The 19,470-nt window shown below is 32.2% G+C and overlaps 1 protein-coding gene across 2 annotated transcripts; it reads left to right on the top strand.

Annotated features, from left to right (window-relative positions):
• The first annotated feature begins 5,734 nt into the window (after nt 1-5,734).
• On the top strand, nt 5,735-17,909 carry LOC145579162 (mitochondrial import inner membrane translocase subunit TIM44-2-like). 2 transcript variants are annotated; one of them, XM_081636423.1, is made up of 14 exons: nt 5,735-5,917; nt 6,023-6,129; nt 7,426-7,509; nt 7,866-7,941; nt 9,066-9,110; nt 9,204-9,620; nt 9,703-9,771; nt 12,431-12,495; nt 13,518-13,586; nt 13,670-13,742; nt 13,881-13,985; nt 15,315-15,386; nt 15,482-15,544; nt 17,330-17,909. In XM_081636423.1, exons 1-14 carry the CDS (start codon nt 5,840-5,842, stop codon nt 17,459-17,461), a joined length of 1,455 nt encoding a protein of 484 aa, XP_081492549.1. In that variant the 5' UTR covers nt 5,735-5,839; the 3' UTR covers nt 17,462-17,909. The 2 variants fall into 2 exon arrangements, with proteins under 2 accessions (XP_081492549.1, XP_081492548.1); XM_081636422.1 differs by having other exon boundaries at nt 6,017-6,129.
• The last annotated feature ends 1,561 nt before the right edge of the window (nt 17,910-19,470 follow it).

Below are 19,470 nucleotides of genomic sequence, written 5' to 3'. Positions count from 1 at the left end.
GATCGAGCCAGCCTTTTTTCTCTTGTGCTTGTTTCTGGGAAGCCGCCCGATCGGGCCCGCCTTTTTTCTCTTGTGCTTGTTTCTGGGCAGCCGCCTTAATTATTTGATTAATTGTCTTTTTTTTAATAATAATAATAATAATAATTATTATTATTATTATTATTATTATATATAATCATTTGATATTAGTATATAATAGTGAAAAAAATATTATATGTACACATATAAGAGAAGTAAAAAGATGCATATTACTCTTAAATATCACTCGTGACGACATATACAAAATATACAACGCATTTTCTATGCGACTGGCACACCGTGTGGCCGCTTGTAAAAAGAAATAGTAACGCCTATGACACCGACAAGTTAACCCCTATTTTACTAACATATTAGAGTAGCCCCTTATTATACTTATTGAGTAACTATTAAATAATTAAAAGATAAAGTATCCCCTACAACACTCACAGTTTAACCATTATAACACTTACTAATAAGTAAGCCCTATATTTATTACATTTATAAAAAAAAAAAAAAAAAAAAAAAGTAAAATAAATAAACTACAATCAATGTTAATATTATAGATAATGAAAAAAGTCTAACGTGTCAATTATAATAGAAAGAATGGAGTAAAAATTAGTGTCGAACTCTGTATTTAAAAAAGAGAATTATAGTTTATAGAGAATTATATATCAATCAACTTTTTTACAATTTGTAGATGTTATGCATGAGTGTGTTGTGACTTTAGTTGTCGAATAAATGGTTTGTTTATAGGTTTAGCAAAAGTTTAAAAACTTGTTATAATAATTCAGACATTTCGCGTTTAGGAGTTTTATAACAAAATATTATAGCAAATGAATTATATATAGCATGTATAATTTTTTTTAAAAAAATAAGTATGATATACCTAAAATCATATGGTAGAAAATTATAATTGTATCACAATTTACATTTTTTTTTAAAGAAAACACAATCTACATATTCATAAGCTTTGTCTAATTGTTTAAATATAAGCTAGAAAGCACATTATTATCAAGTTTGATCTTATTAGATTAAAATTATTATAACTTTTCAATATATCAACTTTGTATAATTTAAATTAATGCACAATTATTAAAAAAAAATAATGGTCAAAATAGTGAATTGGAGATCGTTTAAATGTAACACTTAACAAAGTGAAGGTAGTACTCCGTATTATATTTTTTAGATAAGATATATAATTTATACACATTAGTATATTTGAGTGATAATCTATATTTAATAAATAATCAAATATATCTTTTACTAATCTGTAATATAAACTTGACTTAAATATAAAAGATGTGGATGGAGGAGGCTAAGGTGAGATTTATGAAGAAACTTGAAAAAGTCATATCCCACAAGTATATTCTCAAGTTGAATTTTTCAGGATAAATAATTGGTTGAATTGAGTTTGATAATACTAGTGCGGTTGACAACAGAGCACAATTAGCTTCAACATTATTAGGAATGGTGTTTGTAGTCATAGGAATAATGTGGGGAGGAAAAAAAAATTAGGTTGAAGGAATAACCTACTCTAATATAGATATACGTGTGCTAATAAGGAAACCTAAAATATAATGTACGGAGTACAAAATAACAAAATATACTCTCCTTGAATTAAGCAATCTAAAGTAAAATGATATGGATTAAATATATGCCAAAAATCCATGAATAATATAAATTGAAAAACAATATTAAGAAAGTCAAGATATTATCTTGGAGTATCTTTAATAATAGGATCTTTGACAATTTATATTTTACCAAAAAAAATTAAAATAAAATAAAATAAATAAAAAAAACCTAAAACAGGGACACGTGGCAGCCAGGGAGCTAGTGTACCCTGTTTTAGTATAATATATGGATAGATTGCTGGTGTGAAATTGATTTGTGTTTCAATATATAATTATATCTCATTGTTTGGTTTACTGTTTAGTCTATGGTAAGTATGGGGATTTTTGGGTTTGTTAGTTTGGATTAAGGCCCTTAGATTTTTCCCATAGAACAACTAGTTTTTCTCTCACTTTTATAGAGTAATAATTATGATGTTATAACAAAGAAGCAAGAAATTGATTCTTATATAAGAAGTGCTTATTTAACAATAAAATGTTAATTTCACGCCATCATTTAATTAATTGTCACCAAATTGAATTTAGGGTTTCTATTATAGTGATTGATTTAACCTCAATCTAATAATGAACTAGTGAATAGCCCAGGCATTGTTGTAGATGTGCAAGTTTAAAGGCTTTTCAAAACTGCAATTGTCATTGTCAAACCAAAATTGAGTTATTCTTTGAATACCTTTTTTTTAAAAAAAAATTCGAACCTTGTGATTTGCACTTATATGAATTTTTTTACATATTAATATTAGAGTTGATAATTGACTTAGATGGTTAAAATGTTAAATAATCATCTTTGTTATAAGAGGTTGAGGGTTCGAACCTCCTTGTCCTTATATTTTTATACGGAGTAATGTTGGTTGCGTGGGTGATGTGGCATTGTTTGAGTGATGATGTGTTGTCATGAAATGTTGGGAAGATGACGTGGCACAATAAAAAAAAACCAAAAAAAAAAAGGTTGCGTGGCATATCAACATTTTTAGGAACGTCTTTTAATAAATTAAGTATAGATTATTGATAGAAAATGTTATATATGAACCTTAGGTCTATCGAGTAGAAAACTTATTAAAAAAAGTTAAATAATTAGCAATTTTCGTCACTTACTCCGTACAATTTATTGTAATCTTTTCATATTTCGTACATTCAATATGTGCAGTCAATTAAATTGAAATTAAGACTCAAATCTATAAATACCTTTGTCAAAAAAAAAAGTCAATAAATACCTTTGTAAAAAAAAATCAATAATACAAGAGTTTGTAACTGATATTCATGGAGAATTCTGATTATTTATGTACTCTTGTTCTCTGCAATAAAAAAAGTTAGTACTATCATTAGGTTTGAAAAAATTGCCCGGAATTATCCGATCTTTGCCTCGTTCGCCCAAAATAATCCCATCATTCGACTATTTTTTATAATCCGACCTTAATACCAATGCTCTTTAAATGGTCACAACTGGTCATTTAGCTAGTTATAGCAAGTTACATGGCACATGTCGGCATCTAATTAGTCTAAAAAATAAATAAAAATAAAAAAATTATACTTAATAATTAATAAAGAAAACCCTCTTATTTCATAAAAAAAAATAAAAAAAATAATAAACCCCACCACTCCACCAGCCCAATAACCCCTCACAATTTCCCACTCCCACCAACCCTCCCCGCTCCCTGCCGCCTAGCATTGGAGTGTCGCACCAACTTCTCTCCCCTCTCCCCATTGAACCGCCAACTCTTTTCCCCCTCCCCCTAAACCACCAACCACCATAAAAAGAAACCCTTGCCCGTCCCGATCCCAACCTTCCTCCCCTTCCCCTATCCATTTTCCAACCCCTTCCCCTCACCCTGATTCGGCCTCTTCCCTTCCCCCGCCTTAGTTTTAGCCGCCCTCTTCTTCCCACGCATGCCTGATTTTGGTAATGGGTTTGGTGTTTTAGAACTGATGGAAGGGGCGAGGAGTAGGGAGCGGTGACCGGCGCGGGGCTAACGGTGGATCTAGGACGGCGAGTTGGGCACAAGAGCTGGGGTCTAGGACAATGAGGGGCAGGGAGGTGGCTGGCTCAGGCTAGTGGTGGTGTTAGTTTTTAATTATTATTATTTTTTACAAAAATTAATTATTTTTTAAAAAATTAGTTTTAAATTAGTTAATTAAAATAATTAGTAATAATCTTTCTTTAGAAAAAATTAAAATTAAAAGTTATTTGACCAATCATGCTATGGCATGTTTAAGTTAAACTTAATAATAAAATTTTTTTTAAAAAAAAAAAAACCCTATTCAACCGAAGGTCACTTGGGACCATCTGAGGCGGATTAGTATTAAAGGTCGGAGTATTAAAAAATAATTGGAAGGTGGGAATACTTTGGGCAGATGAGGCAAAGGTTGAATTATTCTGAGCAATTTTTCCTTTAGATTTTTCCCTTCAAAGTATCTTGATTCATTTTATATATCAAATTAGTATTTTCAATTTCATATCTTAACTTAGGCTTGTTGCTTTTCTTTGTATGTATATGTTGAAGGAGAGTTCAACCCTCTAGACAATTTGGAGTAACCATAATGTCCTTCCTAAAAGTGTAACAAAGATGCAAATCAAAGAGAAATTGAGTATTTTTAGTGGTCAATCCTATTCTATAAAGCATTCCTCCAAATGGAGCACTTATTACGAGTAGATTAGGGTACTAAAGTCTAATCATACTGAATACAATTTTATTGAATAACTTTTTTTTGCACTATTTTAAAACTCGTGCTTATAACAACCCTATCTAGTGATATATATATATATATATATATATATATATATATATATATATATATATATATATATATATATATATATATATATATATATATTATATTTCAATACTTATGAAAATATTAGATAATTGTAACAAATCTAACTACGTAATAGTTATGTTGAGGTCTCTTGTAAATTACTCGGTGTATCTCATACCTTCGCTACCATGTGCGTATACAATTTTATGGTAATGAGAATGTTTATTGTCTTTTTTTTTTTTTTTTTTTTTTTGTAATTCTCTATTTCTAGGTAGCTAGCTATTTTACCGTTCCCTCGGACATGAAATGCACAGTATACGATATTCATAATACTCGCAATTGTTATAGCAAAATATAATGTAATGCCCACAACCCTAAGACATTAGCACCAACTGCTACAACTCTTCTCGAAGGACTAGCCGTTTCGCGCGCATCAGATCCACTAGTATATCGGTTAAAGTTTTTAACAACACTACGGGCCTGTTTTGTTGAGCTTAATTTCAGTTCACTTCAATTCAATTCAGTTCAAATCAGTTCAGTTAAGCTCTAATCAGTTCAGTTCTTTTGCTAATTTATTTGTTTTATATGATTTAGCTTATGATATTGTTAGTGATGATTTAGTTTAGGCATGCATTTGGGTTGATCTTTTTAAGTTCATCGATCTTTATGTTTAATGATAATGCTAGTGATCATTATTAATCCATAGTTTAAAATTATTAATCCATACTCATGCCTTTAGGCTGATCTTTTTTTCAGATTTGGAAAGGAAATGCATAGTTTTGGGTCTTTTTTTTTCCCTTTTTTTTTTATTTTTTTGGATATTTTCTTCGTTTTTTATAATTGTTTTGTTTTTGTTTCAATTTTTAAACAGCCAAACTATTACAGTAGATTAATTTCACATGCATTAACTAACATGAAAATAAAATTTTTTTTTAAAAAAAACTATTACTGGATTAATTTTGAACTTCATTTTATTTTCATAATTATTTGTGGATTATATCATTACTAATCTATAGTTAAAAATCATTAATCTATAATAAAATATTTCAGCTCTAATCAGTTCAGTTCAGTTCAACCCTAATAAGTTTAGTTCAGTTCATCTTCAATTAATTCAGTTCACTTTAGTTGTTTTCATTTTATTTTCATAATTATTTGTGGATTAATATCATTATTACTAATCTATAATTAAAAATCAATAATCTATAGTCAAATATTTCAGCTCTAATCATCTTCAATTAGTTTATTTCAATTCAGCTGTTTTCAGTAAATCGAAATAGACCCTAGATCCTATTTTCATTTCTTTTCTTTTCTTTTCCAATTGACGTAGAGGGAGCACACAAGAGCCGAACAGCGGTTCCATTCATTCATTGAGTCCGCTGTTCGCCGCACCCACATTCACTTCTCCCAAACTCTGACCGGCGATTTCTTCTTGCCCCATAAAAATGGCTAGCAGAAAACTTGCTCGTGATTTCTTCTTCTCCAAGCAACGTCTTTTCCTCCACTTTTTACCCCATCAACAGGTTCTTTTTCTCCCCTCTTTTCTTTCAATTTTCTTTTTTTTTTTTTTTTTTTTTTTTTTTTTTTTTTTTTTAATGGGTGTTGTTTATCTTAATTTATAGTTCCAGCAATGGAATTCCAAGCTTCGGTTGATTACTGGAAATGGGTATTCGTTTAATCGTCAATTTAGTGTGTTTAATGAGTTTTCCAACAAGATTAAAGGTGAAGCTTCAAGGTAATTTCACCAATTTATGCTTTTTTGTGATTAATTGTCATTTCTATATGTTTTTTTTACTTCCATATTGAGTATAATTTCTTTCTTTTGGAGTAAGTAATTCAATTTATGCTTTTTTTGTGAATAATTTTATGAATATGTTGATGTTTCTTCCTTTTAATAAAACGAGGATTGAGAAATTGACCGTCAGTCATTTAAGAACTATATTATATAGATAAATAAATAAAGGAAGGGATGAGAAAATATTATTCACCATTGCTGAATGCTGATAATATGATTAAGAAAAGAATTTAAGAATGTTAGAGTATTAGTAATTCATTGACAACATAGCGAATTACTGGAATCCAAAGGTTTCATAGTTATTTTGTGAATTGGAAAAGTAAGAAAGTAAAACTCTTTTTGGGGTAATTCCACAGAAGCTTGAAATTGATTTCTAGGGTAATTTATACAGTAGCTTTTACTAGCTAAAATATGAGAGAAGAAAAATATGAAATATTGGGCATCTACCTACAAGGGGTTGAAGGCCTTTTTTAAAAAATAAAAAATAAAAAATTAAAAATAAAGTAATTGGGTACAGAATGAGGCCATGCAGAATTTGAGGCCCTGTGCTGAAGATTTAAGAGTGATTATTTTATAAAAGTGAATGCTTTTAATGTATACAAAAATTAAAAATGTGTCCTTTCTAATTCTATCTTGGGGTTTTTTAGCTGTTAAATTGATCCGGTTATCGGGTTGCTTCGTTCATGTACATAGATTCTTATGCTGAGGGAAGGGACCAAGCCACCACTTAGGGACGCAAGTACTTTATTTGCAGGGTTTGTTATCAAGGCATTAGTTAGATATTGTTGATACTCTTATCTTGCAAGGTCATGTAAGTTTCGGGTAGAGGGTTAAACTAAGTTAGCCTATTCATGTAATCCTTTCCCTCGTAAATTATTTGATTATGATAAAATCAAGGGTTGTTATTTTTTCCCCTTTTAATCTCTTTTTGTCTTGATATGAATATGAATAATGTTTTATATGAATTTAACTTTATTTATTTTCATTTGGCTTTGCATGAAGTATCAATATTGAATTCAGTAGTAGACAGTGCGGATGTAAACACTTTGGCAATTTCCTTCTTGGGAATCTGATTCTATTAGCCATCTTGCTCATAAATTATAATTTTATTCCCTTCATTCTGATGATCTTTTTAATCAATTGGTGTGACTCTAGTAGCTAATCATGGTTGTTTTCTTTGGGCTTGGATTTATCCATATTATATATGTATTTGATATTTTTTTAACTGCATGATAGTAATAAGGAATTCCAACAATCAGTTAAGCAGCTGAAAGAGAAAGCAGATGAGTTAAAAGGAGTAAAAGAAGATCTTAAAATGAGGTAATTTGTTCAATTACTCCTTGGTGTAATGGTTGCTCTTTGGTTTATGTTCGGCAAGATGTTTCTTTTATAGTGTGTTTGGATGAAGCATTTCAAAGGAAAGGGAAGAGAGGGTGAGATTTGTCTTCTCTAGTTTGGTTATGTTAACCAAATCCTTTTCATGCTGAAAAGAGTTGGAAGAAACGCTAGCACACTCTTTCCCTTTTTTCTCGTGGCATTTTTCTCCTGCCATTTCTTTTCCTTTCTGTTTGCTAACTAAACACATTATAATTCTTATCATATTTTTCAGCTGAAACAGATGGCTTCCATTCAGTGATGGCAGATGTGTGTCCTGACATGATGAATGTTTTATGCAGAGTGAAACAGACAACTGAGCAGCTACATAAGCGTGTTGATGGTGTGTGGACAGAAGCTGAAGAGACTGCAAAGAAGGTTTGTTCCTGAATTAAGTTTAATATCTAGTCTTATAAGGTCAGGGTTGCTTTCTGAACTCATTTTAACAAAAGCAGTCACAATGTGTTGGCTGATTTTTACGCACAAGAATGTTCTTGTTTCCTTAATATGCTTGCTGTCTTAATAGATTTAGAGCTTCTTCTCTTCATCTTACTCATTCTTAATTTTTTAGAAGTTAGAGTAAAGATTTTAATAAGAAAATTGTTATTCAAGGACTAGGTCTTTGCTGTTAGATCTGTTTAAACACAATTCCTTCTTATCCTTTCTCAAGTTTCCTGTTGGGGCTGAAACATTACATTGGTCCATAAAATAAAAAAGATTTGCCACATTGGTAAAATAACAACTAGTTGGAATGTAGGAAAAGAGTGGCATCAACTGATACATCTTGGTTGGAGTTAGTGTGTCTACTGTTGTTTCCTTTTTACTCTTTATCAACCTTTTCTTGTATATATCAACTTTTTTTCAAATTCAATATTATATTATAATATCCTCTTAATTAATTTTTAATGGATTTAATGTTTTGGTAGTAAAGCAATTATTTTTGTGATCTCAAGGAGCTTATGTTATGATAATTATTAGAAATATCATTGAAAGAGGGTATATATCGAAAATTACAGTATACAGGCTGCTATGATTAATTTTTAGGTGTATTTATTGTGGCTTCTGTCTTTATGTACCAAAATGTCGCCAGATTTTTGTTTACCAATTCGGAATTCCCTCCTATTTGTAGACACCCATTTGGTGATTCAGCTGCTCTCTTATATTAATCAAATCTAAACTTATTTTGCTACACTGCATTGCATTTTTCATGTCCATTTTAGGCCAACCATGCGTAGTCTCCTTTTTGGTCTTTGTTTACATGAGAGGGCTTCAAAGCTTTACCATCCAATTCCATTTTTGTTAACCTTAGTCATCATTCATGACTAATTTTCTAAGCATCTATCTTCTCTCCTTTGCGTCAATTCCTATCTATTCAATTGTGATTTGTGGTGTATTTAAATTGTGAACCTGTAACTTTTCTTTGCTTAAACCCCTATTCAAATAAAAAAATGTTTGGAAGAAATGTTTTACTTTCTTATCAAACATATATTTACTTCCTGCAGGTTTCTGCAAATATGAAAGGAAAGATATCATCTGCAAAAGAGGAGGTCTGCTTAGTATTTTTATGTATTTGGAATTTTCTTCTGTATATAAATCTATCAATTTCAAGTATGTTATGTCTGTTGCAATTTCTTTTTTAGGTTAAAGAGACTCTGGGTTTAAAAGGCCAAGAACCTTCAGCATCTAACAATACTAAGGAAAATGAAAGTGGTAATGTTAAAGATGAGGCTAAATCCTCATTTGGTGAGCCACACCAGCAATCTGAGCCTAGCGGTACTGCAGAGACTTTATTTAGTAATTTTAAGTCAACTTTTGCTTCGTCTTCTCCCAAGTTTTCATCAGCCTTCCAGAAATTGAAGGAAGCGAAGGTAGCTGACTTAGCCAAAAAGAGTTATACCATAGTGAAGGAAGAATTGAGTGGAAAACCAAAAAGAAGGAAAAGAATGCAGTATTCTGCTTCATCATCAACAGGAGAAACAAGTGACAGAACTGAAGTTGTTGTGGTACCAGTAAAGCAATCCCCATGGAGCAAAAAGTGGGAGTCACTAAAAGAAAAGGTGAGTTTGCTGCTATATTAGTGTTATTTTTTCCTGCAATTGTTGTTGTACATTACCTTATATGGATTCTTGTTTGACCTAGATGCGAGGCAATCCAATGTTTAAACGCGTCACTAGGATAAGTGAGCCTGTGGTTACAAAGAGCCAAGAGGTATGCTTTAACAATAACTGTTTATCACAGTTGATTAAACCTAAATAGTTGAGCAGTTTTGTTCCCCCTTTTCAGATGTAATGAACATCTTGTGACTTGGGTTTTTTCATATTGCAAGACATCTAATTATTTTTAAAAAAGTCCTACTTGGGCTAATGGATTGATACTTCTTAGATGAGAGATACTTCCTTTTTATTGTCCTTTATGGTTGATTAATGCAAATGTATTCTATTAATTGTCTCTTATTGATTAAATTCCATTCGTTTATTACAGTTTTTAAAATTTGAAACATTTACGAATACATAGTGATGTAAGGGAGTTGTGAAGGTTCATTTTGGAGCTAGTAGCTATTTTTGGTACGAATTAGGGTTCTATAAGAATTCAGTTATTTTGCATTCTTAAATCTTGCAGCTCTATTGAGCCATGTGGTGCACCCACCTACAAATCTAGAGCTAGGGGTTATCAGGGTTTACATTAGAGCTTCTCGTCTTATTGAGTATTGGACTATCTGCCACTTTTTACCCTATGAGGTATATTGCTTGATTGATATTTATATTTAGTCAAATCATATTTAAGTGGACATTTTTGTTTATATATTATGCTTACTGTATCAAGCTATCAATCTATTACTGTATTATCTTAGTCTTGTTTTCTGTATGTAAATTTTAAATTAGGGGCTATTACCCAAAAAATAAAGAAAAGGGCATAACTTAATAAATTCATCATTGCACTTCACCGCATCCAAAGTATATATTGGTTATGTCTCTAGCTGGTGATTGGTTCAATTTTTTGTGCATAATATGTAGGTTAATCTCTCTATGTCTTATATCTCAAATATTAAACCCTAAACTAGCAAGTGTTTTGGTTTATGTCCTAGGTTATTATTTTTTGATATTTTTTCTCTGTTGAGAATGTATTGATGTCGTAACTTCAAAAGTTTGGGGTAAAAATAGGTTACATTAATCTTAGTTTTTGCAAGAATTGAGTTGGGGAAAATGATAATATTGCCCTCTTATTATTAGCAAAAATGTGTTGAGAGGTTTAACTACATGCAAAAGTCTTTTGAAAAGATATACTTATAGAACTTTATATTATATCCAATTTTTAAAAATTATACTTGCTCCATTCTATTAATATTGCAACAAGGATGAAATTACGCATCCCAAAACACATTTTATATGCTAAATATCTATAATTGTGTAAGAGTAAAAATTATAAAAAGTTGATATTGTGAAAGTATTTTATTAGACGAATCCAACAAGATCCCATATGATTATATTTTGCTTAACGTATAAATCATATTATATGGTCAAACAAGAGTGATGAATAGTGCAAAAAGTTCATTATTGCAATAGTAATAGACTGGAGGAAGTATATTGATTTTATATCGCATTAGTGGTTAAGGTATTGCTTATCAATTTTGAAGGTCATAGGTTATGTTTTTTGTAGCGACAATGTTTATTAATTTGATTGAGGGGTTGACTTGGGAATAAACTTTTTGCATGAAAGGAGAGTACCACGTGGCACATGGACTTTCTGAAGAACACTTTTTAAAATATTAGTTTTTTTTTGTCAATCAAGAAGTATAATATATGTTGAAAACTTCTCATGGTATGACAATGCTAAGTTAAATTTATAGTGATGATTTTGGCTTTAATTGGCGTAGAGCCATAGAAAGTTTCTAATTAAAATTTTCTGTTTGATATCATATGTGGCTTAAATGGAGAGCATTTGGTCATTATGTGATCTTAGTGTGTGTTTTAGGTTAAAGTGAAATTGTATAGGACTGATCAAATCAACATTGTTATGTATGTCATGGCAAATAGGCATTCATGAAGGTCCATACGAAGAAGATGAGTATATTGAGATGGATGTGTGGGAGCATTTTGGAAAGGATTAGGAATGTAGATATTCATTGGAAGGTTGGAATTGCATATGTTATGGACAACATAAAGGAGAATAGTCTAAGTTGAGGTGGGCATGTCAGACATCGACTGGAGTATTAGAGGATGCATTGGTAAGATAGGTGGAGGGTTGAAATAATGGGGGATTTTAAAATAAGCTTAGGGTGGCAGAAGATGACTTAAATAGAGCATTTATCACTAGATAGAAGTGAATGGAGGAGGATGATCTTTGTGAATTACCATATTAGATTGATTATAAGTTCACAACCATGGGTGTTAAAACTCAATTGCGATGTATCTTTTTAGCCGAGTTGTATAGTTTCTCAAATCTACCACACTAATCTTTATATAGACGAAGTTTTAAGCCGATTCAACTGTTAAATTATGGTCTCGGCTGATATTTGACACTACTACTCCGTTACCTAGTTTTTTAGACAATTATTCTACTTTTCTGAACTCACTGTACTAGAATTTTGTTATGATTATGATTATGTTTGTTGTTATTGGTTCTTGAGTTATGATTTTAAAGTACTGGTTGACATTCTGGAAAAGACTCGCAACAATCGTGGTCCTGTTTGCGAGCATCATCTGCATACCGAGATACTGTCACCATTGCCACATTTTCAAACCATGCATGCAACCGATCCCATCTTCTGATAATTGTTTTTTATTTATTTTTTTTATTCTTTATGTATTTTTATTTTAAATGCATGCCTGAAGTTTGATCTGATTGTATATTTTCATATCTATGTTAGTTGGCTGAAGATCTACAGGAAAGATGGGAAACTAGTGATAGTCCTGTTGTACATAAAATTCAAGAGTAAGTTCAGCTACACATTGTGTTAGCTTTGCATTTATGTGCTGATGAAGTGGTTAAATTAGTTATCTGAATCTGATGTTTCACTGCATACCCTTAAGATTTGATAAAATTCATGTGGTATCTCAATGTTTTGAAGTAGCATCATATATCTATGAGGTTTGGTAAAAAAAATGTACTAGGTGTAATTGATGATTAACGAACGTTAACTCTGTCAACCTTATAGATCCAAATCTGTTATTAACACAGTACTAACCCATCTTCCATGTTAACTCTTCATATCTATTTTAAGCATGTGACTACCTCAGACCTAGGAACGGAGTAAGTATTAACAAATAAAAAGAAATAAATAAAACAAATCAATTAATCCCAAAATTAAATTTTATGTTAAATTTTTTACTGTTTAGTATGATTTACAAATTAATATATTCTATCAAACCCACTTAGAATTCAGATTATGTCTAATGTAAATAATTGTGATGGTTAATCGTTGGTGTTGTTGTTACTGTTGGGAGTGTTGGGACTCTCCCTCTTCTCTAAACGTTCAGAAAAATTTGATGGTCGTATTCTTGCACAGAAACTCCATATCTAGAGTCTCTATGGTCGAATTTGACCGTCCTAACTCACCTTCTGGCAGTGGTAGCTCATTCTCATCAGAGCAGTTAATTGAATAAGAAAATTAGGCAAATTAATGCTTTCAAAATCAAAATTCGTGCTTCTTTTTTCACATGAGTCTGTTGATTGCACTGTTGAAGAAATACGCCCCTGATTAAAATGCTGAAGCTAATTAGCAGATTTTGAGCAAATGGGTAAATAGATTAACAGTGGTTAGGTATCAAGGACAACCAATACATTTCCTTTAAAAAAAAAAAAAAAAAATAATCACCAAACCTCATAGGTATATGGTGCACTTTTTAAAACATAGGGGTACCCTGTGAAAATTGGTAAATCTAAATTGGTACAACATGATGAAATATGCATATATAAAATTACATTAATGATTTCCTTTTTTTTTTTCTTCTCAGTATTAATGACAGAGTTTTTGGAGAAAATGATTCTGGATTGTCGTTCAAGGAAATTCGACGTCGTGATCCGTATGTATTTGTTAGTACTAATCATTAGTTCTTTCTTTTGCTTCTGTAATATCACCTTTCAAAATTTATCGCTTTGCTGCCAGATTGTTTTCTTTGCCCGACTTTGTAGCTGAGGTTCAGGAAGTAATCAAGCCAGTTCTGAATGCTTATATCAAGGTAAAGGTTGAAAAGTTCTTGAGAGAAAAAAAAAAAGAGTTGGGGGGGGGGGGGGGGGCTGCAATTTTTTTGGTTCATTTGCCACTTTGTTATGTTTCTAATAAAGTGTTTATTTATCTTTAAAATTGCTATTTCCAGGGGGACTTTAAAGTCTTGGAGAAATACTGTAGCTCTGAAGTAGTGGAGCGGTGTAAAGCAGAGCATAAAGTCTTTCAAAGCCAGGATATCTTCTTTGATAATAAGGTCAGGTGCTGCAACTTAGTCACGTATTGATGTAGGTCTCAATCAGGCAAATAGCGTCATAAGTTTCATTCTGAAGCTCCATCGAATGAAATAATCTTTATAGAGTTAACATAGACTGCTGAGACTTTCTTATTTTGAAATCATTATTTTATGATTCCAATTTATTTTGAAATCTTTGCATAGAGAAATCAGGCACACTGGGTAGGGATTAGGGAAAGGAATGTCCAATGCAACCTTACTAAGCTTTGTTGAAAGTGTTGGATATAGATTTGTTTTTGTTGGACATGTACATCTTTTATATGGATAGTTGGACTTATACATCATTTAACAGTTAATGGCTATATAGATTATTTTTAAATGTTATAAGCTGTTATTTTGCACGTGTTTTTTGTAGTTCCTCCGTTTCTATTTTTTTTTTTATTACTTGCAACACACATTTTAGGTACACAATTTTAGGAGGTGATTAGTGAAGGTAAGCGAGAGATTTTATCAAAATAATTTTAACACAAGGATGAGAGAAGGGTTATGCAATGTGTACTAATTATTTTGAAAAATATGTCCGAAAGACCTCAAAGTGCGTGCCATAAGGTTGTGTTGCAAGTAAATAAAAATGAAGGAAGTAATATATTGTGATGTGGTTAAATATATTGCAATAAAAAAATAAGTCATTTAGGAATCTTGAAATCTCTTATTTCCTTAACCCATTAGGTCAACTCAAACTCGAAATGTTTAGGTCATGAACCAGCATTTTAAAAAACAAGCGTGAACTTTTCTAACTCCAATTCAACCCGGTCAACCAGTTGACTGGTGACATCTCGTGCAAAGCAAACAGTCTCATCCAAGATAATGTGCTACCTCAAATTTGAAATAATAACATAAAACTTGCACTAGATTCGGGATAATAGATTATTTCAATTTGTTATCACCAGGTCAAGGAATGGCTCTTAGTAGTGCTTTTAACCTATTACTACTGGTTCTGGAAGTTCTATCTTTCTGAAACTATTGACCATGAAAATAATTTGGTCACACTTTACTGTTATGGTGAAGCCGATTATGTACCACCATGGTCCAAAATGCAAAAGTGTTGCAAGTTGGATACTAGCATACCTTGCTTCAATGTCTGTTTCTTTATGATTTAGGAACAATAGCGATCAACTTAGTTTGTATTAAAATGCATTTTGGTGCTAATAAATTTGTAGAAATCAAATCTTTTGTATTTTTTCTTGATATCTTTAATTCTTTATTTTTTTATTCTGTTATTTAATATATATTTTTTATTTTTTATTATCTGTGTTATAAACTTCCCTAATACATGTTTCTATAAAGCAGATTTTGCATGTGTCTGAGGTGGATGTAAGAGAGACTAAAATGATGGGTTCTAGTCCCATTATTATTCTTTCGGTGAGTAGTTTCAAGACTTTTATTGAACTCTTTGAACCAAATTTCCAAGCTGCAAGTTTTGAAACTGACATATGTTGCCGATGTATTTCAATCAGTTCCAAACACAGCAAGTGTATTGTGTACGCAATAGACAAGGTTCAATAAAGGAAGGAAGTCAGGTAATTTTGGAATATTTTTTTCTGTTGTTTTTCTGTTATTATGTTTGGATCTTTTTTTAGAAGCTGCTGGGTGATAGGTTTCATAGCTACTTGAATTTTAAGCTTGCGGTGCTAGCAAAGAAGCTGAAAGCTTAGGGTTTGTTTTGTATCATTTAATGTTTTTAGTTTTTATAAAACACAAAACTGATTTAGTTTTATTTTTTTTTTGTTTTTCAAAACAAAATAAAAACTACTTGTAATTTCGTACTTCAAAGCATCTCTTACCCCCCCCCCCCCCCCCCCCCCAAAAAAAAAAAAAAAAAAAAAAAAAAAAGAGTTTTCGGCAGACTCTTAATCATTTCATGACAACATCATCATCATCTCTATCAAGTATCAACCCACCCATGCGAGACTAATTAGACCATTCACTCATCCATCTTGCTGTCAACTTTAGAAACTAAAGAGTATAATCAAATTTATTCACAATTTCAATAAGCATTTACAAATTCGAATAATCACCATGGAAACATGTGATGCACAGCTTCAGAAACTTTAATCCCATTTTTTTTTTTTTTTTTTAAAATACCAATCTTTTATTATTATTTGTAATTTGATTTTACAAATCGAAAGAAGCAGATTTAGGATCGAAAACTAGAACCCCAAATTGAAGGATCTCGAATTCCGTATTGGGGTTGCGTTTATTTGCTGTTGACTAACCTTTTCCGGTGAGAAATTTTACAGTAATTGTCTGATTAATCTCGCATGGCTTATGTACGGAGAACATAGATGGAAAAGAGGAGGTTTTGCTTAGTCTTGTTTTATAAAACGACAAAACAATAAAAAGGAGTTTTTAATTTTCCGTTGTGGTTTTGAATAAACTGGAGGAAACTTGTTTTTTAAAATGAACTTGCCAAACGCGTTTTGTTTTTTATTGGGAAAAATAAAACGAAAAACTGAAAACCAAATCAGTGCCAAACGGACCCTTATAGTTTAGTTCTTTGTTTTTCAAATGTTTCACTGTCTCTTCTATGGAATTTTGAATATATACTATTCATTTAATTAACTTCTAATCCTTATCACCTTTTCCTTTGGTTGCATGCAATTTAAGAAGACAGCCTCTGAAGAAAGTTGTTTACTTGATGAACTTGAAACTGTACTAGATTAGTAGGTCATTTGATGATTTGAGGGCTATTAATGCAGGTTTATATTTTCAGCTGGTGATATTTGATGGATAGTGTAGTCTCAATATATTTTCTAAAAAAGTGTTGTCTTCATTGGTTTAAGATTAAATTCAACTATAAAGGGGGCTAATATTAATAGGAACGAATTATGAAATTGGATATATTCTGCAAATGAGGCCTTGTATGCCCTGGAATGAACCCCAAGGAGCCCCACTATATATTGCATTGAGAGGGTAGAGGAGTAGGTTGCTTCTTATTTCTGAGAAATATGAAGTGTGCAATATCATCCGTCATGTACTCACGTAGCTTACTTCATACTTGTGCTATATATTTTTTTTTACAAGTTATAGGTGTACAGTTTACATGAAATTCATTTTATGTTTTGGTCTCAAGACTATCTTATTACTTCCTGCCTTACTATAAATGGAAATAAACAACTCACTGTTTTGAAATATTAATTTTAATCTTCAGAAAAGCCCAAAACTGGGAACTTGGTGTAGTCAGCTCAGCCTTTACTTTTTTACTTTTTTTTTTGAACAAGCCTTGAAATATTTGAATTGGAAACTGCCGAACTTTGAGAACAAAGAGCGATGTGAGCTTACTTTGCTTGGTTCTGTTGAAGCAGGACACTATCCACAGTGTATATTACTTGTGGGCTATGCAACAAATGGAGCCAGAAGAAATCAATGAGGATGCTATTTACTCGATGTGGAGGCTAAGGGAGATGCAACAAGTTGGTGTCGCGGCTCTTATATAGGGTGCACCTTATACATAATTCTCTTCTTTTACTTGATGGACGTGTTGTATCACTTCTCGGGGATTTTAACTTCTACAGGGAAGTTCTTTTTGAGTAGGCATATTCACATTATTTTTTAGGCAATCCCCCTATTCATTAAGGGAAATGAGAAAAAAGAAGTGTAAGGAAATTATTTAGCTGTGAATCCTGCACAATGCAATTTTGTGGAAGTTAATATTTTAAAAAAATAAAATTTTCTTTAAAAAAAAAAGAAACAAAAAACAAAAAAAGATACAAGGCTGCATTTTGCTGGCCTGATCTTGCTTTCATGGAGTTTTTTTAGTTTACCAAGTTACTAACTTTATTTTGTTGCTCCCTTTTTTTATACATCATAGAGCATCAATTTCAAAAGAAAATTGTATTATTATTAATTTATGAAAATTTAATACTCTCTCTCTGTTTTTTTGATAGTTTTACCATTGACATTTTGTAATATTTGCATTCGCTTTGTATGAAGTGCTAATACTTCATTTTTTAGAAAATAAATTTTGTATTCTTACAGTTCACATTCTCTGACCATCTTTGGTTAGTTCATAATGAAAATATGTGGAACATGTTGAATTCATTTTAATTTTCTTCGTATACTTTTGTTATATCAACATTATAATTTTACAGAATTGAGTAGTTAAAAAGTAAATTCAAATTGTTTTTATTTATTTATTTATTTATTTATTTATTTTGATGAAGATCGCTAACAAAACAAACTAAGCAACAACTACTAATTAAAAGACCAACAAAGGAAACAGCGATCACGAGCATGGACAGCCAACCAATGCGCAGGAGCAACCTATTGTAAAGTTGACAAGCGGAAAAACGAAGCAGGGTCTCCTAAATCTCTTGAAACAACAGATAGGAAATATCCGCAGACTTGGGATGCTGAAACAGGGAAACCAACTGAGCACAATCCGTGTAGATTAGGAGACGAAAGCATTCCTGTCGAACCGCCATTCGAAGAGCCCACACACATGCCTGGAGTTCAACCTGAAAGGCAGTGCCAACACAACGAGCTCGCGTCCCACCGCCAAGGACCTGATCCGAAGAGACTCTGCGAAGAACCCAACCGGCACCTGCGCTGTTATCATGACTGAGCCAAGCACCATCAAAAAGCAGACAATGATCAAGTTGGTGCGAAAGTCCCCCCGCAAGCACAAGCGCTCCGACTCTTGCCTCAGATTAGGAGAAAGCCTATCTAAAGATAAAAGATGACGTTGAAAATCCTGAGCTTGAACTGCCCGTGTAGTCCATTCTTGAGAAAGATGAAGGATCAAAGAAGGGGACCACACAGCTTGCCTGAAAATACAGTTATTCCGCACTGTCCAAATAGCCTAAAGGAAGGAAACAAAAGATATCATACCAACAAAGTCCTTAAACATCCTCAAAGAAGAAACCACAACCACAATCTAATCTGAAAAGGAAGTGGAAGCTAGCAATGTACTATGTAGAGACAAAAGAGTCGAAGCCCAAAGGGGACGGATACAGGGACAGTCCCTGAACAAATGAGAGGTCGTCTCGGAGTTGGTACGACAGAAGATACAAAGCGGATCGACCGGGAGTCCCTTGGATAGCAAAGTTTCTAGCAGAGGCAATGCGTCGTGAAGGATTTTCCAGCAAAAAAGCTTAAACCGGGGAAGAAGAGGAAGACCCCAAAAGCACTTCCACCACCGATTAGGAGCCGGGGTACTAGTCATCAAAACGACCGATTGTTGCACCAAGAAAGAGTAGGCCGATTTAGTAGAAAAGTGGCCATCCTTAGAGAATTTCCAGTACACAAAATCGTTCATAGCTCGATGTGGTCTCTCCAACGCTAAAATACGCTGAACCAACTGACTCTCAAAGAGCCGATGGATCTTAAGTGTGTCCCACGTGCCAGAACGCGGAATAATAATAGAAGAAACATGAGTCCGCACTTCTGACTCAGACAAAGAAGCTTTAACAGTCAAACCTCCAGGAACCCAATCGTCTTCACGGAT

This window comes from Chenopodium album, chromosome 14, assembly GCF_948465745.1.
Source record: "Chenopodium album chromosome 14, dcCheAlbu1.1, whole genome shotgun sequence".
NCBI lineage: Eukaryota > Viridiplantae > Streptophyta > Magnoliopsida > Caryophyllales > Amaranthaceae > Chenopodium > Chenopodium album.
Note: the sequence above shows the minus strand (reverse complement) of the source record. Positions and strands in the feature narration are given on the sequence as shown.

What these genes read in the sequence shown, in the direction of transcription:
- LOC145579162 (XM_081636422.1), top strand. Translation starts at nt 5,840, where the DNA reads ATGGCTAGCAGAAAACTTGCTCGTGATTTCTTCTTCTCCAAGCAACGT. An exon ending in AAAGAAGATCTTAAAATGAG is followed by an intron (nt 7,510 to 7,865) that starts GTAATTTGTTCA and finishes TGTTTTATGCAG; the next exon opens with AGTGAAACAGACAACTGAGC. An exon ending in CTGAAGAGACTGCAAAGAAG is followed by an intron (nt 7,942 to 9,065) that starts GTTTGTTCCTGA and finishes TACTTCCTGCAG; the next exon opens with GTTTCTGCAAATATGAAAGG.